The sequence below is a fragment of the Pteropus alecto genome, unplaced genomic scaffold (genome assembly GCF_000325575.1).
Source record: "Pteropus alecto unplaced genomic scaffold, ASM32557v1 scaffold50, whole genome shotgun sequence".
Classification (NCBI taxonomy): domain Eukaryota; kingdom Metazoa; phylum Chordata; class Mammalia; order Chiroptera; family Pteropodidae; genus Pteropus; species Pteropus alecto.
In genome coordinates, this window is record NW_006431918.1 from 7,739,919 (window position 1) to 7,763,045 (window position 23,127).

General features: G+C 33.0%; 1 protein-coding gene across 1 annotated transcript in view; it reads left to right on the forward strand.

The window, feature by feature from the left end:
• LRBA (LPS responsive beige-like anchor protein) overlaps positions 1-23,127 on the forward strand; it is a 558,252-nt gene that overhangs the window by 111,154 nt on the left and 423,971 nt on the right. Inside the window, exons 25-33 of the mRNA XM_006906268.3 lie at positions 2,271-3,329; positions 4,272-4,450; positions 5,295-5,448; positions 5,813-5,993; positions 7,827-7,954; positions 8,471-8,578; positions 11,526-11,685; positions 14,654-15,101; positions 22,856-22,989. Coding sequence (XP_006906330.1) covers positions 2,271-3,329; positions 4,272-4,450; positions 5,295-5,448; positions 5,813-5,993; positions 7,827-7,954; positions 8,471-8,578; positions 11,526-11,685; positions 14,654-15,101; positions 22,856-22,989 — 2,551 coding nt within the window. The remainder of the gene's footprint in view (positions 1-2,270; positions 3,330-4,271; positions 4,451-5,294; positions 5,449-5,812; positions 5,994-7,826; positions 7,955-8,470; positions 8,579-11,525; positions 11,686-14,653; positions 15,102-22,855; positions 22,990-23,127) is intronic.

Consider the following 23,127-nt stretch of genomic DNA (forward strand, 5'->3'; position numbering starts at 1 on the left):
TATATATACCTGAGGACAAATTACCACATGAGATTGGGCCACATTTTATGACTCTTTGGCTTATCTTGACCATGTGCTAATTTAGTTCCTGCTCAATCTCCTAGTCTTCTGGCCTGGATCACCTGAAGATTCTCACTTTGCCCTTCAAAAATGTGGTCTGATTTGCTTTCCTTCTGAGAGTAGACGTAGACCATGATGAGCTTAGAATTGGAGAATATAAAGTAGTTTACTTCCTGGATCTTATTCATGCCAGGTACCTACTACTTGGTCCATGCTGCTGCTCACAGATGCTCCAGTTGTCTTGACCTCCATATTTCCTCAGTGTTTCCTAATGATCGTGGCCTGTAGACTTCCTGAGAATAGCCTTTTACACCCTCCTAGAGAAGCTGGAGCCCTGTTTCATGTCACGGATCCTGTACAGCTTGTCTTCCACTGGGAGCCTTTACTTAGTTGTGGCAACATTCGCCTTTCTTTACACAGCTGGCTAGGCTTGTGATATACTTAATTTCTCAAATTATACATACTAGGTATGTTTATAATACAGTGAACCTATTAAAAACATGTAGAAAACAATTAATAGAAATGTCAGGATAGTGATTGCCTCTCGATAGGGGGAGGAGAGTGGAAGGTCAGTTGTCAATGGGCACATGGAATCATGGGGTAGTAGTCTGTTTCTTGATGTAGGTACCTAACTACATGGGATTAAAAATATTCTTTAACCTGTATATATTAATGATATATTCATGTTTGTTTATACATTTTATAATAAAAAAGTTTAAAATATTTAATTTGAATAGTCAAAGCAAATGATTTTTGAAAACCGAACTCATTCTATAACACTGGCTATTATAGAAATAAATGATCTATTTTAAAAAATGCCGTGAGGTTGTAGTATGTATCTTGTCTTCCTTAGATGATGATAATTGTTTTATCAGTGAGAAATAATCTCCCTAAAGTCAGTTTTCCAACTAGACTAAATGATACTTCATCAGATCAGAACCTGTCTTCTTACTCAGAATTTTCTAATAGCTCTTTCTCATTTAGAATAAAATCCAATGCCTTTAACACAGTCTAGAATGTTCTGTAATCATGATTTAGTATATCACATCCTGGCATATATATATTGTTCATGTCATGAGTAAAGACTAGTTAATAGCTATAGAAGGAAATGTGTGCATTGTGCATTATTTATGCTTTGGTTTGCTTTTTAACCACATACATACCTGTGATTCAGAAAGGCCTATGGATCTTTGGGCATCTGCTACCATCCTTCCATACTGGGGTTCAGTTAAGGGTTTGTTCACCAAAGGTTGAATTTACTATTATGTGTTATAAGAACGTAGGTTACAGGAACAAATCTTGTATTAGTATACTGTAATTATGCCTGCACTTTTTCGTATAAGCATCTATTACACTTTTTTTGAGAAGCATTTCATAGTGTAACACCAGTTGCAATCATGTAATGTTTAGCTATAAGATAATCCTTGATGAGATAAAAATTATAAACCTTTGACATTAAAACTCAGCACTCTTTTATACTTTAATCTTTTTTTTTTTTTTTACATTTAATTAGGTAGAAGATTAAGCATGATGTGGGGATGTTCACAGTATTGAATACATAGTAGTAGTCACTCACATATGGTGAAATGAATGGATGAAAGGATGGATGAACTCAAACTTTTAGACCATTTGCTACCAGTTCAGACTTTGAAAATTATGGTTGACCTTTGGGGAAGGGTTGAATTTTATTTTCACTGCTAAAAGAATTTGTATTTTTTAGCTTAGTAAGAAAAAATGTTTAGTAGCTTAATATATGGAGATCTGATATAATAGTGAGCATAATTAATTGATATTTTTTAAATCTCTCCTGAGGATAAATCATGGGTTAATGGGTTTTTGTTGCAGTTCAAACAATGTATTTTCTAGTTCACCGAGCACTTCTCAGTAGTACATACTTAAATCCTAATACAAGTTATACAGGCCAGTAGAATAGTGTGTTCTTTTCCTGTACATCTTTAAGAATAAGCTAAGCGACTATATTCTTATTGTGATTTGATGCCATGCTACTTGTTAACATTAAGATTAACTATAATTTTTCTTGACTATTTAGAATTTTGTCACTAACATCATTTTATAAGAATATTACAAGAAAGTTGTTTTTATTGCATTATATAAACCATGTATTTGAAAAATTGTTAAATATATTTATGTTCTGTATGTTTTGTCCATTTCTTTTGCATATTTTGACTGATCATATATCTTTAATCTAGGTCACTTTTGAAATGCACAAAGAAAACCTTGCCCATACATTTAGGGAACACCAGAGAACTGTTGATGAAGAAATAGGGCGATATTCTTCAAGTTCAGTTCAAGCAGTCTCTGCTGTTAGCAGAGATGTAAATGTTTCAGTAGGACCCCAGGAATCAGATATGAAGAATTCTCCTGTGCCCGCTCATGTCACCAGAAATAGTGATGAAAAGTCAAGTATCGATAAGACACGTTCAGTAGATGCTGCATCCAGCATTGAGCTGCAGACTCCTGTTACAGCTAATGAAGGAAGGAAAACTGGTCGAGAAAATCAGGAGTTACTAGATGAAGTCCCTTTAGAAGAAATACCTACAAATAAAACAGTTAATGTAGGAGATTTAGAAGTATCTTCTGATATAGAAACTGGGACTATTTCCTCTAATACTTTGAAAACAACTGGCAAAGATATGACTGTCAGTGAAGTAACTGCTTCTATAAGTTCTCCTTCAGAAGAGGATGTTTCAGAGGTGCCAGAATTATTGGATAAGTCTACAGTAGAGGAATATGATGAAGATGAGTATGTAGAATTGAAGGTAGAAAGTAGTCCTACTGAGGAAGCCAATCTACCCACAGAGCTCCGAGATAATAGTTTGTCTCCAGCTGCAACTGAAGCCAGTGAAAGACTGGACATGTTTAGCAGTGACCAAAAAGTAACATTTCAAGAGGAAGAACCTGTAAGTAAGAAGCAAACTGATACTGAAACTGAAGACTCTACAGATCCTGGAATCTTGGCTATGACAGCATCAGAGTCTTTAGCTACCTCACCAGACACTACTGCTTCTCAAACAACTGTACAATTAGCCATTGGTCAGATGCCAGAGGAAGGGAAGAAAACAGCTAACTTTGCTAGAGAAACCAAATTAATTAGTGATTCCCATGGTAATGTCTTTGAGTCTCCTACTGCTTCTGAGCAGAGAATTGCTAAGTTGGATGTTTCCAGTGTTGCCACAGATACTGAGAGACTGGAATTGAAGGCCAGTACAAATGTTGAAGCTTCTCAACCTCATCAGCCTGTGCTTGAGGTGATTATATGGTTGTCTTGATCTGTATTTGCATGTGTTAAAATAGAGCAGTGTATATACTTTTATTTTGGAATTGGCTATATACTATGTGCAACTACATAAATGCAGTGAATGTAAAGATTATATTTCTTTAGCACAGAGTTTGGCTTTAGTATGAGTTCATTTATTGGCAGCTTTTATTATTACTTCCACCACAGTATCCCCAAAAGTTACTACTTACAAGTTTCAGGATTAGGATCATTTTAGTTTATAAAGCAAACACTGGAAATGTTTGCCTTTTTCCTTTTATTTGATAACCCAGTCATAGTTAGCACATTAGTTTTACAGCGAAATCTAGAACTACCATCTTTTAGAACCACGCATCAGTGTATAATTTTTTATACAAAGTATGTGGTTTAAAATTGTTCCATGAGGTCTGTTTATACGAAAGAGGTGCTTTTGTGAGATATAGAGGCCCAGCTTTCCTCTTTACCAGTGTCTCAGAGTGATTGATGAGACAGTGGTTGGTTGCATGTTGTCATTTACCCCTTTATTCAACTCTTTTCTCTCTCCCCCCTTCTTATTTTGTTGGTTTGTTCTTCATTCTATTGTCTTTATTTTTGTTCTTAATTATAGCCAATTTATAATCCAGGTACTACCTTTCTTTCATGCTAATATTCAAAACATAGAACTTCTTGATTCTTTTATAAAATGCTGCATTAGCTGGTGGTAATAGTAACATGGTCCCAAGCTAGTTGTTGAATTGTGGTGGTTTAGCATATTTGATAACTTTGCTTTAAATGTATCAAAATATTGCTGTTGCTCATTGGTAATTTTTCTCTAATTTGCTTCCTTAGTATCTTAAAATGTATTTGTTAGATGAATTGCATAGAAACTGTTATTTATTAATGCCTTTCTTTGAAGTTGAACTTATTTTATTACTCTTTTAATTTTCCATATTAGACGTCAAGGCAACAGGAGCAGTCAGGGCAAGGAGTAGCACCAGATGCCGTTAATGGACAAAGGAGGGATTCTAGATGTACTGCGTTTCGTATTCCTGAGTTCAAATGGTCTCAAATGCATCAGCGTTTGCTCACTGATCTATTATTTTCAATAGAAACAGATATACAGATGTGGAGAAGGTTTGTCCATATGTTTATTATAGAAGATATGTATAAACTTTAACCTTCGTTGTCAAAGAAATTTATATAGTTAACATTTCCAGTTAGTTTCAGATATTTGGTTAAAAAGTAGAATATAAATTATTTATGTAGTTAGGTTTTATTGAATTAACTTTTATTCTTCATTATTAAAATGAGTTACCCCCTTTCTGGATTACAAAAACTTGAAAACCAGAGATTTTTCTTTTAAAAAATTTGCTGAACATTTTCTGTAGCATAATTTACAGTATATAATTCTGTAAACAGGAAGGTAGATCTACTAAAAAAAAAAATTGGTATTTAAGTATAACATCCAATTTTCCAATATATTTTTGGTTTAAAAAATCTGTGTATTTCAGTTATCTTCCATCGTATGATTTATGATTTTAAAAGTGCGTAATTAGTTTATTGTTATTTGTATACTACTTTTATTCTTTTAAAAGTATTTTATGGTATTATGTTAGAAAATGTTAGTAGAAAATTCATTTTTAATAGCACACTTAGCACCATTTATCTCTTAATTTTTGCCACATGACTTCCCAGTTTCATTCCCAGTTAGGATAATTTAGTTCAACTTTTTATATCAAGTGTAAGATGAATAGTATTTATGTTTCAGCACTGGAAAAGGGCACGGATAGTAACTTCTGATATGGAATGGTCTACATCTTCTGAGGAAGTATACGCCCCCATATGCCTGCCGCATCATTATCTTTACTCAGCTTTCAAGATGAAGCAAAAGCACCTTCTTATCCTCCCTCCCCTCAAGTAGGCAAATTGTGATTTTTTTCTTTAGCTTTATCAGTAAACATCATTTATCTTTGGACAGCCATTCAACAAAGACAGTTATGGACTTCGTGAATAGCAGTGATAATATCATCTTTGTACACAACACAATTCATCTCATCTCTCAAGTGATGGACAATATGGTCATGGCTTGTGGGGGTATACTGCCATTGCTTTCAGCTGCTACATCGGCTACAGTAAGGACTTAACTACTATATCAAATTGGTGTGAGAACATGACTTTTATGCATCTTTATTGATTAAAACTTGAATGTGGTGGTTACTATGCATCATAAATGTTGTAAATCAAAAGCAACCAGGTATGAAAGGACTAAAAATGTTGATTTTTTAGGAATGAGTGAGCTAGTGAATATGGTTGATGGTGTTTCACCTGTGTATTTCCTTTGCCTTTTTGTTTTAGATGAAATCATAAGGAAATCATTCTATTGTACCAGGTTTCTGAAAGCCTGGATTTTTATAAAATTTAGAACTTTGGGAACTGTATCTTAAATTATATTTTTCTCAGAATATAGATATAATTGTCAAATTTTATTTCTTACAGCATGAACTGGAAAATATTGAACCTACTCAAGGCCTTTCAATAGAAGCCTCTGTGACATTTTTGCAGAGGCTAATCAGCCTTGTGGATGTGCTTATATTTGCAAGTTCCCTTGGTTTTACTGAAATTGAAGCTGAAAAAAATATGTCATCTGGAGGAATTTTGCGTCAGTGTCTCCGACTGGGTGAGTTGTTAAAACTCATTAGTTAGGAATTTACTTCAGACATTTTCAGTAATCCAGACTAGTAAATTAAAATTATGTTTCTACTTTTGGTGAGCAAATGTGTGCTAGAAAATTTTAACTTCCAGAGAGTGAAGGACTGTGTATGTTGTCATTTGTCACTCTTGGTGGTTTCACAATGAATCAGCAATGATTTTCTGTTTTTAAAAATTCATGAGGAAATTTGAGATCAGATAAAGTAGGAAACTTATTGAAATTCAAAACCTATAATTGGCGAAGTTGGAATTTGAATATAGTGGTTTGTTTAGCTAGTGTTCCTTTTATTTGTTATAGTATACTTTCTTAAACTTTCTATTAGTAATATAATTAAAATATTTAGACTCTTTTGCTTTTGTATAGGTCATTTAAAAAATCTTTTCACTTTCCTAAAAAGGGCACATTTCTAAATTTAAAATTACAAGGCTACACTAGCAATGCTTTACTATACTCAAGAAGTATTAGATTCAGAAGCTGAGGAATATTGTATTGCCCTCATTTTCATAGCTATAGAAGAAAATAAAGAGAAAATTCTATCTATCCTGGCGTTATCTTTTATATATGGAAATGAGATTCAGAAAGTAACTTTTCCAAATTTACTTAGTAGAATATGGTAAGCTTGGTAAATAATCCAACGTCTCCTCATTCCTGTTCTCTCCTAAGGTTGCGGGAAGGAAGGTAGGAAGGCAGTAGTAAGAGAGGATTGCTGAGACTGATTGATGCTAGGCCAATCTTGTAGGGTTTTTAACTTTGTAATGCAAACCCAAACTTGATTTTATGCAGCCTGTGACAGAAGTAGTACAAAAATTATTTTCCTGAGCCTGATTCCAAATGACAGTTGTATTCCATAATCTTCCTCTCTCCCTCATACCTTTCTTCCTTCTGTCCCGTCCTTTTCTTCCCAACTTTTGCTGCTCTCTTTTAGCACCTTTCTGAATTCTTCTTTTTCTCAATTCTACGTCTGTTAGCCATATGAGAGTCTGGTGGCACTTAAAGTGCCCACTTAAGTTTACTGTTTTGTTCCTGTTTTGCTTTCCCACTCTTGTTCAGATCAGATACCTTGAGTGCTACTGATTTAGTTGGGAATTGAGATGATTACATGATGTCAAGCAATTCATAGTTTGTTGTGCATTATCTAATTCATTATTTAAAATTCAAAATTAATTTCTAAATAACCCAAGTAGCTTGCCCAGTTGGTGAGATGTTAAGAGAGGTAATTTTGGACTGTATATTAATCACAGTATCTTTTTTTGTTCCCCACCTTTGAAACAGTTTTAATGAAAGCCAGTAAAATGTAGACCCTATAAGTAGTCCCTATAAATGCTATGCTCTCTATCGGTCTCTATTAATATGCTGTAAGAATACATTATGAGGAAAACATACACGTTTTCAGTTTAACTATTTTACTTTACTGAAGTGGTTTAACTATTAGATTAGTTCATGCAATGTGATTTGCTTTTAATTTTCTTCCATCTCTCTTTCAGTTGTCTTCTTTCCTATCTTTTCCTTAATAAAAGATCATTGAAAGTAGCTTAGGTGGGATCTAAGAAACAGTAGCCTGTTTATTAAGATTCTTGAACTGATTCCCTCAAGCAGTGGGCCCTAACAAAGTAGCTAACAAAGTCAGAAAACAAACAGTTGGTGAATAAGCCCAGGGACATTTTAGGAATTTGCTGAAGGTAATCTGCTTCAAATAAAATGTTATGTAAATTGTATTGTGTAGGTGATTTTTATGAGTTTCATAATCTTAAAAATAACTTTCATTTTTTTACCCAATCTTTTCCGTAAAATAAATAACAGTGTGTGCAGTGGCAGTAAGGAATTGCTTAGAGTGTCAGCAACATGCACAACTGAAAACTAAAGGAGATGCAGCCAAGGGCCAGAAAACCGTACATAGCCTGATTCCCTTGGGGAAATCTGCAGCAAAGGTAAGGAGACAGAATATTTAATTAAATGAAAAAACATACTCTTATTTTACTATTAAAATCTTAAATTTATTTGTTCATTTCAACATAAAGTTAAATAAATCTGACAGAGGTCCTAAATAGTTATTTTAGTCTGTGGACATAACATTCAAATATTTGTGTTTAAATATACAGCGAAGATTTGCTTATACTTAATCTTGCCTACTTTTCCAAACGTTTACTTTTCTTGTATCTGTGTTACCTTGTCCCTTCAAATATGTCAATTTGTAGTTCATATACTTGATGAGTTAACATGCAGTTTGTTTTTTCCTTCATGGCTCCCTTCTACACCTCTATTCCAGCACCCAAAAGAAGAGGAGAAAAAGAAGTAGGAAAAAATCAACTGGGAAAAACAATGTTGTAGCCTTATTTTTCTGGTCTTTGGAATACTGTGTTTATTTTTTAAAATAGCTGTGTACCGTATATATACATATATACATACATATATGTATATATATTTTGTTTGTTTTTTTGTCTTAGAGTCCAGTGGACATTGTAACTGGTGGTATATCTCCAGTAAGAGATTTTGACAGGCTCCTACAAGACATGGATATTAATCGACTTAGGGCAGTTGTCTTCAGAGACATCGTAAGTTATAATATTTTTTTCACATACTCTCCTGGCTGATTTGTATTTCCTCTTAATCCCAACATATCAAAAGCCAAAACTCTTTGTGTTTAAAATAGTCGAGTAGAGATAAGAAGGCCTACAAACCAGTAATTTGACAGTGAATTTAGAATAGAATATTAGAAAGTATTATTTATATAAATATATCAGAGTAATGATACTAAAAAGGATAATATATTATTACATAGTAAGCTCTGTACGTGCTTCACATGTATTAAGTCCAACAACCTTCCAGAGTTGTGTACTTTCATAATTTTCATTTTATAAATCTGAGGCACACAGCTTGAGTAATTTGTTTGAGCTAATGAAGCTAGTAAATGGTAGGATTCACACCCAGCACTCTACCTAGAATTTGTGCTCTGAAAGCAATAAAATGCTCAAATTCTGAATGGCCTATTTTACCGAATATTGGATATTTTTCCTTGAAAGGAATGTAAATATTATGTAAAGGTGCTTGATGAAATGTTATGTGTTGTGTTTTTAATTTTTGAAAGATGAAAAATGTTTTATTTTGGCTGATTTCGGTATATAATATGACCTGGTTTCATATAGAAATTTTATAGTCATATAAGAAAGTATTAAAGTGGAAATAAAAATCATTTGTAATTCTTCTTCCAGGATTTGAAGTATTATCATTAGTTAATATTTATTGAACACTTGCTGTATATTAAATACTAGATGCTCTGTATTACATACAGGTTTTTATAAACTTTATAACTTAAGTCTTTAATTTTCCCTCCTCTTTTCTAGTGTTTTAATCTTCTCTTGAGTTCTCCTATACAGTGTTAATAGTAGTTATAGTTAGTAGTTATTAAACACTTACACTGTATTAAGCATAGAACTGGATGTTCTATATGTATTATCTCATTTAATTCACATATTAATCCTATGAGAAAGATAGCAGTATTAGGTTAAATAATTGTTTAAGATTATACAAGTAGTAAAGGGCAGGAGTGGGTTAAGACTAGGAAAGCTGAGCCTTGAAATTTTGATCTTAACCATTTGGCTGTACTGCCTCCCTAGATCTCATTTTTTTAAAAATTTTTTTTATTTTTTTTTGCTTTTTGGTAGCTGTTATAAGAAAAGATCAACTTTAATTTTTTTAAAGAACCCATTGACTGTGGTTCATTTTGGGACCAAATATTGGTGCTTCCTTCTCTCCCCATTCCCTTTTCATGAACAGGTTGAGTCTATTGCATTATAACTTTGTATTTCCTAGAGTCTTTAAAAATCTAGAATAGGTGATATAACTCTTTTGCTTTAAAAATTCTTTCATGTCTTCCCATAGCACTTAAAATCCAAACTCCTCACCCTGGCTCTACATGATTTGGCTCTTTGGAGCTTTCTAACAAGTTCTTATATCATCTTATATTTGTACAGAGAATTAGAATATTTTATATTTCTACCATGTCATTTCTGAAAGTAAGAAATAATTTTAATTTTTTGTAATTATAAAAGACATAATGACCTTATGGGAGTTTTAGAAAAAAGTCTGTATTCCTCAAACTATATCCCAAAGCCTCTTTGAGCATAAGCAAACTTTGATGGAAGAGGAAATTACCCAAGATTGGGAATATGAAGATATTATTGCCCTGAGGTTATGGGCTAAGGTTATTAATCACTCTAATCTGAGTTCACATTTGATTTTTTCACTTACTGTGACTGTAGTTAAATTATGTAACTTCTCTAGTCCTTATCTTGTTCAAATTGGTTAAGGAATATATGTGAAGTACATAGCATAGTGCCTGACTTACAGTAAGTGTTTAATAAATGATATCTACAGTTTATTTCAGTGGTTTAGTTAGTAAACATTGAACATATTAATGTGCTAAATAAAGATTTAGATAGGCATAAATAATTGATAACAGATTAGAAGTTACAACCAAGTGTGTTATTTGTCTACATTTTTAACGTGGCTGTCGTTAGTAGCAGTTATTATACTAGATGATAGGATTGTATGGCAGAGGAACTCAGGCCTGTCTAGAGAATGGAATGTTTAATCAAAAAGGAAAACTGTATATTTTCCCATCAAGACTAATACAGTCTCATGTATGAACCTAAAAAGTACTATAGATTGTCACATTACAGATAAGTCTAAATGGATGAAGTGGATATGTTCACGTGGAGCCTGATATCTCATTTTTTCAATAAAATTGATTGTGTCTAAAACTTTCAAAACTAGTTAATTAACTTTTAGTTTAATTTGTACCATTAGTTTCCATTTATCTGCTAGGTGACAATGTTGTTTTTCTTATCCTAAATTTCTCTGCTACTTGAGATAACTTTAGTTTTTAGGATTTGATGGACAAGTTTGAGTTTTTCCCTTAAAATAATTAAGTTCAAACCTATTTTGAAAAATTATCAAAATAGTGTTGTTTTGAGGGTTCCTTTGCAGATGGGCAGTTTGACCAGATGAAGAGACCGTTGATGCACGTATGTGTAGGTGATCTGTGGAACTTAGGATGAAGCCTGGACCCCTTATAGATCTAGTGTGTGCCTTTCTTTCTGGCAGACACTATATTTTCAGTCCTGGACACTTGGTTGTCCTATTTAATACTCTCAAGAATTCCTTTGGTATCCTGCTCTGTATGTGATGATAACCTTACTTTTTTTCTCTTGAATGCTTGTTTTTTAGGAAAACTTTATTGTGATTATATTATATATTATAATTAGAAGGAAAAAGTTATTCATATAATGATAATTGCTATTTGATTAATATTATAAAATATTAAGACATATGTCTTCAGATGGAATTACTTAAAAAATGAGTCAACTTCTGTCTTTCCATGTTTCATAAGCATAAAACCAATCATTAACAGGCATTTTTCCAAAGGACTTTTTCTAATTTTTGTTCAGTTGAATTTATTATTTAACAGTGACATGATTAGCTAATTTCATTTTTCCCCAGGAGGATAGCAAGCAAGCTCAATTTTTAGCCCTGGCAGTTGTATACTTTATCTCTGTTCTTATGGTCTCGAAGTACAGAGACATTTTGGAACCCCAAAATGAAAGGCGTAGCCAGTCATTTAAGGAATCTGGTAGTGAAAGTGTGAATTTATCACTCCCTGGTAAGTTTCCATATTTTATTTCTTGGCATCTAAAGTTCAAGTTAAATGTTACCTGCTTATGATTTAAGCTAAAATATTGATTGTGGAATTATATCCATTTACGTATAAAGTGAGAGCACACTCTTATTTTTATTAATAATTTAAATATTTTAATTTAAGTACCATGTAGTTAATTGCAGTTGAAAGATGATTTCTGTTGTTTAAATGAGCCTCCTGATTAAAAGGTAAGTGTTGGAGTGGCTCCATAGTGTAGTGGTTAGCACGTCTGCTTTACACACAGAAGGTCCTGGGTTCATGCCCCAGATGGAGCCAAGGAAAATACCCCGGGTGTACCAGGCCCCATGCGCACCTGGCTCCCAGTGTGCCAGGCCCTGGGTGCATGTTGTGAGCATGTGGGCCTTTAAAGATCCAGTTCTTAAGCGGAAACGGCAACATCCATAGGTCAGGGATGGAAGGGTGAAGGTGGAATTAAAGAGGGCGGGGGGAAAAGTAAGTGAGAAGATGTTATCCTTTGCAAATACGGTATTAAAGATTTTTGTTTAAGCATTCGTTGTGAAGAATGAGTAATTCATCCTAAGAGACAAATTTATTAACAAATAATTGGAGTTATAGAAGTAGCCTCCAGTTACAGATGTAAAGTTTAAGAAGCAGCTTTTGCAGTTACAGAAGTAGCTGCCACTCAGTGGAGGCTATTTATTTATTTAATAAATATTCATTTGGTACTTACTAGGTGCTTGAGTATATTTAAGAACAAAAGAGACAAAAGTTTGCCCTTATGGAGCTTGTATTCTAGCGAGAGGAGATAGAAAATAAGTGCATGTAATAAATAACTACATAGTATTTTAAAAGGTGGTATTAAGAAAATAAAAAAATTAATGGAGAAAAATATCAGGAATATGACCAGGAGAAATGGGGTGTGGATTTTTACTCTAAGGATAATGAGGAGTTATTGTAGGGTTTTGAGTATAGGAGTTACAGTTACGTTTTTAGAAGTTATACTCAATATTCTGTGTTGAGAATGCACCCTAGAGGGCAAGGACAACCCAGTGTTTTGGTTATGTACTACTGTGCAACACATTACACTGAAACTTAATGGCTAAAACCACAACTATTTTAGTCTTGTTATCATGATTCTGTGAATTTGATTTGGACAGGGCACAGTGGAATGATTCATCCTTGCTCCAGATGATGTTTCTGGGTTTGGAAAGTCTGACAGGACTTGTCTACTAATATATATCCATGCCTCAGCTAGGTTGGCTTCAAGAGCTGAGACTGGCTGACTGAAATGACTTAGCTGGAGTTATATGTATGGGGCCTTGATGCTTGTTCTCAGCAAAATTCTTTGGTTTTCCTCTATTAGTTTATAGGGTTTCTTTCTCTTCATGTGGTTCCTCTATATGTTCTCTCCAGGAAGGTAGCCAGATTGCTTATAGAGGTATTCGGGGATTACAAAAATATACTAGCTGCCAGATCTTAAAGCTTGGGCACAGAACTGGCCTTATTCTGTTGGTTAAAGTAAGTTAGGCCCAGCCCAGATTAAGGACTTCTCAAGGGTGTAAATACCAGGACACATGGGCCAGTAAGATTATTAATGTAACGAAACAGTTCAGTACAACCAGTCTGGAGGGTATTGGAATAATCCAAGCAAGAGATGATTTAGGGATAGACCAGGGTGGTAGCTGTAGAGCTAGTGAGCATTAAGTAGTGAGATTCTGGATATGTTTTGACAGTAGACAAAATAGTTTTAAAGTATTAGGTGCAGATATGTGAAAGACAGAAGGCAGTCAAGAATGATTATAAGATGGAGTTGGATAGACTGAAGGTGAAACATGTTCAGGGAAAGATAAATTCAGTTTTCAACATGTTGATGTCTTTTAGACATAGAATATGTAGAGGAGGAAGTTATGTATAACTGCCTGAGGTGTTTTTGTTTTTTGATATAGTGGTATTTAAAACTTTGAGAGTAACTGAGACCACTAAGAGAATAAATGCTGGTAAAGATAACAGTACTAAGGACTGAGTACTAAGTCCATTCAACTTAAGAAATCAGAGAGAAAAAGAAATGAAGGAAATTAAGAAGACACAACCAGTGAGGCAGTAGATGAAAAACCAGAAGAGCATGGTGTTCTTTAAGTCAAGTGAAGTATTTTCAAGCTGGAGGGGATTATCAGTTGCTGCTGCTTTGTCAAGTGCTATTAGGACTAGGAACTGACCATTGAATTTAGCAAGACGGAACATTTTGTTGGAGTGAACGCCTGATTGGAGGGAATGAAAGAGAAAAAAACGTGATGCTCCTTGTTGGATTAGATTTTAAAGGTCATTGAATTATTCTTGCATATAGGAGGGGTAACAGGTTTTCTAGCAGTAGAAACCATGCTTGAGGTAGAGGTCTTGGGGTTATGTCCAAAGAAAACATTGTCCCATGTTCAGTATATTGCAGGTAATTTGTTCTTCTATAATATAATGTGTATTGGCATGAGCAGCAGGAGATAAAGTTGGAAATGAATGGTCATCTGATAAATATTGACCACCTACTACTTGCCATGCATTGTGTAGGCCCAGGCATTATAGGTGCTAGAGAGGAAGTGTTTGACAAGTTCCTTGCGCTGATGAAGTTTACAAACTAGTAGATTTGTATTATTGAAGAGCCTTGTACTTTAAGGATTTTGGATTTTTTCTTGTGGGTCAATAGCTTTCAGCCAGGTGTTGCTATCCATTGATATATCATATTTAGTTTGGAGGGTTTTCTCAGGTATTTTGTTTGTTTGTTTGTTGGTTGATTGTTATGCCATCTTTTGATTACAGGTGCATTTATGCTGTACATTTTATTATGTCATTTATTTTTGCCTTTTAGGATGTGCCATATATTTTATAGTTTAAAATAATGGATGACTATAGAACTGAATATAACTTTTTAAAACTGGTTCTAAATTTTTTTATTTGTACTTTTCTTCCATTTCTGGGGAAGATGTAGAAAATGCACCAGCAGCATTCAGCCCGTCAACTATAGCATCTGTGGAAGAATCTGAAAGCACATCATCACCTGCTCGAAGGAGGGACTCAGGCATTGGGGAAGAAACAGCTACTGGCTTAGGAAGTAATGACGTTCCTCCTTCTCTAGCACCTCCAAGTGTCAGTGTAGGCCCAGATGCAATCAGTGAGGTGCTATGCACTCTTTCTTTAGAAGTCAATAAATCTCAGGAAACCAAAAATGATGGAGGAAATGAATTGGATAACAAGGATGCACCATCAGTTCCAGTTTCAAAAAACGTCAATGTAAAGGACATCCTCCGAAGCCTGGTTAACATACCAGCAGGTGGAGTCACAGTGGATCCTGCCTTTTTGCCACCAGCCTGCCTTGGAGCTCTTGGTGATCTCTCTGTTGAACAACCTGTGCAGTTCAGATCTTTTGACAGGTACTCTAAATAAATTTTTGTTTTTCGTATGCTTATATTTATAAATTATAAGGATTTGAAGGGTAAACAGGAATTTAACTGCTAAATTTTATAGCTTCAGCATTAAAAAGGGATTTAAAAAAAAATTATTTGAATTAGTTTCAAATATACAGTACATTGGTTAGGCATCAATATAAAACAATCCCCTCAATTGCTCCCTCTCTCCCCTGACCCTCCACCTTGTCATCATATTAATGCTAACTGCATTTCCTCTGCTGTATAAAAAGGGATGTTTTGATCTAGTTTGTAAAAATTACAAGGATGTTTTGTTATATGGTTTGTGCACCATTTCAAGTTTTTACCAATAAGATAATTTAAAAATAATTTTAATTTCACATTGGTAAGTTGTATGTTAAATAATTTTTTGTTACAACTTAGGAATCACCTATACTTACAAATGGCTACCTTTACTCCCTTGCTGTCAGTACTATGCCAAGCTTTGTGAAAAAAGTGGCAGTCGATTCCAACAGACTTGAATTAAACTGAATGTTCAGTCTTGACAACTTGAGAAAGCTGACAATGGATTCCTGACTTTGTTGGTTCTGCTGGCTTGAGAAATCTTGCTAATTTGCCTGATTTTTTTTATTATTAAGTTTTCTGAAATTCTACCTACAGGACATGTATGTATTAGAATTGTTAAACACATTCTTTTCAAAAGTCAATACTTTTATCCGGAAACAAGCTCTACAGAAGTTGCCTCTTAAAAGAACTTTCATTTTTCCTGAGTCACTTGAATAGAAGTTGACATAATACTCCATCTCTTTTGAATATTTTATTGCGTATTTTTTATATAACCATAATACGTTCATCAAAGTAAGAAAATTAGCATTGATAAAATACTGCTTTCTTAGCTTCAGGTACTTTTCTAGGTTCACTAATTGTCTCAGTAATGTCTTTATTGTAGAAGGATCCAGTTCAGAACAGTGTTGTATTTTGTTGTGTCTCTTTATTCTTCAATCCGGAAGAACATTTCCTTTGTCTTTCCTTGAATTTAATGATCTTGTTGCTTTAGAAGACGATTGTACAGATATTTTGTAAATATAGGCGTTAAAATATCGACTTTAGCAATTAGACAAAACCGAGTTTTAGAACTGGCTCTATCACTTACTAATGAATTTGGGCAAGTTACCTCATCCTCCTGAGCCTCAATCCTTATCCTTAAATTGTGTAATACTAGTCAGCCATTAAAGAGAAAAAAAGGAACAATGTGCGTTGATAGGAAATGATACTGAAGATATTCTATAGCACTTAGCCTGAAGAAATCACTCAATAAACACTCAGCTATCATATCTAATGAGACATTCAGTCACTGCTACTTTTTGTACATGTGTACATATAAACATTAAATATTTGAAGTATATATTACAGACAAAAGGATTATAGTCCCAGTATATACATATAATGCTAATGAGTCAAATGATAAATCATGTGGCAATAAAATGACTTAACTGCTAGAAAAATTGACAAATGACAGGAACAGATTGTTCATGTAAGAAGAAAAATACTGTTAATACGCAAATATGTAAAGATGGTCAACATCACAAATAATGAGGGAAATAGTAAAATGATCATGAGATAATTTCTTCTGTTTAAATTTGCAGATATTTAAAAGATGATACCTAGAGTTAATGAGGGTATGAAGAAACATTTTAATATTGTTGTTCACAAGGTATATTGGTACATTTATTTGAGGGACAAATGACAGTATTAATTAAATTTTAAAATATATAAACAATATACCTCTAGAAGTTTATTCAAAAGATACATACATGTATACAATATTTTCTGCAAGAGGAACTTTATAATTAGGATACTATCTTTTGAGCTTTTACTGTGTGCAGTTCTATTCAAAATGCATTTTTTAGATAGGTAGATAGATAGTATTTTTATCCTTACTTTACAGATAAAAAAACTGAGGCAGAGGGAAATTAAGCTAAATAGCTTAAACTGTTATGCTGATCATTGGTGTAGATAAAATTTGAACCATGGCCAAAGAAAGTGAAAAACTGAGGCAAAAGGAAATTAAGTAGCTTAAGCTCTTATTAATAAATGGTGGAGCTAAGATTTGAACCATGGCCAGCTGACTCTAGACCCTGCCTTTTGGCTGTGCAATGCAAGCATACTTGCTAATCTATGAAGGATTGATGACGTTTTATTGTATATTAAATGCTATGCAGCCATTAAAAAGAGAAAAGCAGAACACTATGTAGCAATATAAAATGATATTGAAGATATATTAAATGAAAAAAGCAGTGTACAAAATAGTTTAGAATTTATGATCTTTTAGGAAATAAGAGTAAAGGGGGTCAAATATAGTGATGGAAGGAAATTTAACTTTGGTGAACACACAATGCAGTATACAAATGACGTATTATTGAATTGTACACTTGATACCTATATAATTTTATTAACCAATGTCACCTTCATTAAATTTAATAAAATAAAATAGACATATATGTTCACATATGCCTCAAAAAATATATATCAAACTGTTAGTAGCAATGGCTATATTTTGAAAAGTGGGAAAATGTGTAAATGATCAGGTGTTTAAAATAGTCTCAATTTTTATAATTTTTAAATTTGTATTAATCTTAGATTGAATAGTCAGATAAGTGAGAGTAGATTTAAAAATTTTAAATATCTTATTAATATTATCAAAGAAAGTTGTTTTCTTATAAATGTCCCAAATTTCATATATTTTGGCATTTATTTTTTTTTTAGTGTAGAAATTAAATCTATGCCTTAGTGATGCCTTCAGTGAGTAGTTTATCAAATTATTTAGGAAACCATACTTAGTTAATACATTTAAAGAGGTTTATTGAAAACAGCATTTTTCAGGATGTTACTTGGATCTTAAATGTCTGGTATGCATTTAACATTGTCTGATGGCAAGCCAACTGCTCTGTTTTCTCCCTCTTTTTCTTAGCAAGAGACACCTTTTGAAAACTATTTTCATGCAGCTGTAGACCAGTGGAATATCTTTGGGAATTTCAAAGCATCCCTCTGATCATGTATTTATCTCTGGAATGCTGTGTCAGAAATCACAACTCTCCTCATATCTTAAGAATTATCAACTCCCAAGCAATAGCTGGGAAATTTAGAGTAACAGCTACATAAGTGGGACCTTGCTGAAAGGCTGCCAGGTTGTGCCTTTGTGGATGGCAAGGTGTTTGTGTTCATTCCCATGCCAGAATTCTTGCTCTTATCTAATTTGAAGATCCTCTCTGGTGATTAGTGGATGCCAGGGATTTATCTTGATAAAGTTCAAGGGCTTGTCTGGCTTTTCAACTAGATCCTTAGGGGCTAAAGTGCTGTCTTAAAATGCTCTTTTCTCCTTTAGTGAACTAGTCGCATGTTAAATAGAATAGCATTGATGTGAAAGTTTGTGATATTTGAAACTGATATGATTCTGAAAAGGAACTTTAAACCTTAGTGATCTGGAAGACATTGTTTCTCTTTGTTGTTAATACATAAAAAGACACTTTCAAAAAGGCTCCCTAGTTTATGTAAAGCAAAAAAAAGTCAATAGTGTTTACTCTTTCTTTTTATGTGGAATCTTAGGAAAATTCTCATCTGTAAAATGGAGATAATATGTGGTACTTAGCTCATGGGTGGTTGAAAATGTATATAATTTATATATGTCGTTAGCATAGTGCCTCACAAATATTAATTATTCATTAAGTTAGCTTGTAGAGAGAAAAGTTATGATATGTAAAATTTTATACTTTAAATAGCTTGCATAACTTAAAGACACATCTGTCTTCCAAATTCTTTATGCCAAAGAGTGTTAAGTGCTTTTTGTTAAAATTGATGAGCACGTAATAAAAATTCAGTTATTTATTTTTTAAATATTAATAAGGATCTCAATTTATCTTAAGTAGAAACTTAAGCTGTAACCTGAGAATGATGCCAGAAATATCCCTAGCACATTGACTGGCATATAGGCTCTCAAAATTGTGTCAAATGTGTATTAAATTTTCTTTGTTTTATAAAGCATTTTATAAAAATGTGAAATGATTAGTCCTTACATGATTAATCTTGAGTAGTGGGATGTTTAAATTTCTACATTATTGTTAGATTTTAATCTTTTACATGGAAATTTTATAATAATGAAAACATTTGGTAAAAGGAATGAAAATATCCTGAAATCTGCCTCGTGCTTAATATCCTTTTAATTAGGTTATCATGATTTTGAATTTTCTTTGTTTTTATGTGGCCCAAAGCTGAAGCATTATTGTTATTTTGTTATTTCCTCAGAAATGACTCGAATCAGTCAGTAGATTTAGAAATTGATTAACTTTATTTCTCTCTTATGTACTAAGTACATAGCCAGGTGAAAGAATGCAGCCTTTTCCATTTGTGTGCAGATATATTTTTGTATACATTAGTAGTAGTACATAACTTTATATTTTGGAAATCTTTATCACCGTTGCTTGTAGCTGATTATAATATAGAATTAGGTTTAAATGTTAATATGATTGTGGCGATTGTTGCACAGCTCTGTGAGCATACCAAAAACCATTTAATTATACATTTTAAATTAGTTAATTGTGTAGCATATGAATTACAGCTCAATAAAACTTTAAGAAAAAGTCAATAAGAAGAAATAGTTCCAAATAGACCTTGTTTAGACAAACCTGGAATTGTAGGGCTGTTCTGCCATTTACTTTGGCAAATTAGTTGACCTTTTTTAGCTTTACTTTTTAATTTTTAAAATGGAAGTAATATGTATGTTAGGGTTATTTTGAGAATTGAGTAATAATCCTTGGCATGCTTAATCATAGCAACTATTAATGATTTATAAGTTTATATCATAGGATTGCGTGGGAGCCTAAAGAATTGTGTATTATGAACTTTAACTTGGAGAATCTAGGGAAGCTTATCTTTGAGCAAGGTTTTAAAAGATGAGAAGGAAGTTTGCTGGCAAGCAGGACTAAGACGAAGGCATCTTGGCAGAGGAAAAGCATATAGAAAGGGTTAGAGTCGTGAAATGATATACATGGTCAGGAACCATAGGAGCATATTGCAGAAGTGTGAGGAATGCTGGGTTAAATGTAAATTCATGTAGGAAGCCACACTTCACATGTGTCAGGAATGTGAATATGTGAAAGATCTTGGAAAAAAAATATTAACCGAAATAAAGACTAGGTATTATTTGTGATTGAAAGTGTTATTAATGGCAGCAGTTTAAAGGATTAGAAATGAGGTCAAGTTCTTTTGTTAACTTTAATTATGTCATCTTGGAAAATAGAGATTTATGCATGTTATGCTATAGGAAATTTATTTTTTGTCACCAGTTTTCCAATGTTTTGTTATGAAAATGTTCAAACATATAGAGAAGTTGAAAAAATTGTACAGTGAACACCATAGGCCCACCATCGAGATTCTGCATTTAGCCTTTAATAACTATTGGCTTCATCATATAATTCTCTGTTTTCTTCATCCTTCTATCCATCAATCTTACTTTTTTGATGTATTTCAAAGTAAGTTGCAGATATCAGTTCACTTTACTCTTAAACATTTCAGCATTCAAATATCTAACTAGAGATCAATACAGTTTTTTTAAGGTAAAGTGTATATACAGTGAAAAGCAGGAATCTTAAGTGTACCATTTGATGAGCTTTGAGAAATTTATACACCTATGTAATCCAGATCCCCAATCAAGATATTATTAGTCTTCCTATCCAATGTCTGTCCCCGTTCCTCAGAAGCAATTATTGTTCTGATGCTTTTTTCTACTATATATTAGTTTTGCCTTTTCTAGAACTTCATATAAAGGGAAATGCAAAGTTTGTTATGTTTAAGGCTACCTTCACTTAACATAATGCTTTTGAGATTCATCCATGTTATGTTTATCAGTAATTTCTTTTGCTGAGTATTGTTCCATTGTATAAGCACACCACCATATGATTCATTTTTCTGCTTAAAGGATTCTGGGCTGTTGCCAGTTTGGGGCTATTGTAAATATAGCCTCTGTGAACATTACTGAACACATTTTTTTGTGGATATAAGTTATCTTGAGGAAATTCCTAAGAGGGAAATTGCTATTGCATAGAGTAGGTTTATGTCTTAAATTTTAATTAGAAAAAAATTCAGTTTTATAAATATTATTTTCCATTGCACCTATTAATTTGGGTAAAATAGATATTACTGTTTCTTTGTTTTGTGAATGAATGTGAAAGTAAATTATCCATATTTCTGCCCTCCTCTCTTAAAGATAGGTTGCTAGGGAATAGGTAGCTAGAGATTTTCTTAAATAATACATTTCTGCCTAGAGTAGAAAATACACAAATTTTATATTGTTTTCTGAATATACCACCAGCACACATGTACACACAGACACACGCACACATTCACGTGCATGCACGCACGCACACGGGTCATATCTACTCCCCCCTAAAGTCAATAATCTTCATCTGATATAAGCTACCATGATTTAAGCACACCATTTTGGACTGAGGGCTCAGGTGGCTGTTGCTTCTATTTTTTAGTGTATAGTTAACATTGGCAGTCACCCTTATAATGATGTGACACTAGCTACCCCCAAGTACATTGAATAAGCCATGCCTAGCACAAGAGAACTTGATTTAATTGGCAACAGTGTTTGCCATCACATGATAGACACTGAGGTAAAACAGAACCTATTTTGCTTTGTATTTTTCTTTCTGATATAACGACAAAAACAAAAAATATTTTTAAAGTACCGGAATTACATAATTTCCACTTTTGAATACATTTATTGAGATCAAGTATCTAAGTAACTTTATTTAGAAACCGAATACTTTAAAGCTGTTAAGGGAATACTTGAAGCTTGCAGTTACAATATTGTCAACAAAAGATGTGATTAAATAAATTGAATGTTGAAGACTTTAGGCTTATGGTTAACACCAGGTAATTAAAAGTAAGCACTGCTGTGGGAGTGCATTATATATTAGCTGTCCTCTTTACCTCATTAACTAGGTTTTTGCATGTTTATGGAGCTAACTTCAATTAAAAATGCCTTTTAAGTTAATGCCTAATAAGGCCTTTTAGTTATTATTTTGGTATAAAGTATTACACTTTAATTGAAATTAGTATATCATAAATACCTGTGAATAATACACAAGATGAACATACTTGATTATTTGATATTTTTCCATCTAGCTTTTATACCTATGCATTGTTTTTTTTCTATATAATAGCAAAACGAAGTCTTGGGGGATTAAAAAAAAACCTGGATTATATACATGTTAAAAATTATATCTATACTTTTTAGCCTTATAAAATTTCTAAGGCTTCACGATTTCAAATTAGTGGTGCTTTAAAATCTTTGTAGAAACATGTTGAGTTTCCTGCTTCAATTGAGGTTAAGAAAAAGTTAATTACTTTTCCACTTGAGTGCCAAATTCCTTTTTTGTATGCCTGCAGTTATATTTTATTTGTTAAATAATTAAAGATGATCCTAAATGTAAAGACTATTAAAAAGTAAACATAAGTTTAAATGTTTAAAATGGATTATCATATTTTCATAGAACATTGTCTTGATTCTAAAATTGAAATGTGATAAATATGAACACCATTGAAGAGATTTCTTATGGAGAGAGTATTCTACATTGTATATTAAAATAGAGATAAGAAAAAAAAAATAGAGAAGAAAGTTAGTTTCCTGTTTTCTATTTTGAAATTTATGAAATTGAGTGATCTTCTGTATTTTAAAATCTATTTTCTTATTACAGAAGTGTCATCATTGCAACAAAAAAATCATCAGCCTTATCTTCTACGCTTACTACAAATATGCCTACCAATGCTGTCAGTGTTGTTTCTTCGGTAGAGTCAGCCCAAAGCCCAGATGTGGGAGGAGAATCACCTGGTGAGTTTGTTATCAGTGATTTCAACAAAAAGTTTTAGATCTCATTTTAGGAAATCTTAGGATTTTTGATAAAGTTAAGAAATATTGTTAGGCATGTTATAAAACATTATGCTTTTTTTTTTTTATGATACTGCTGAT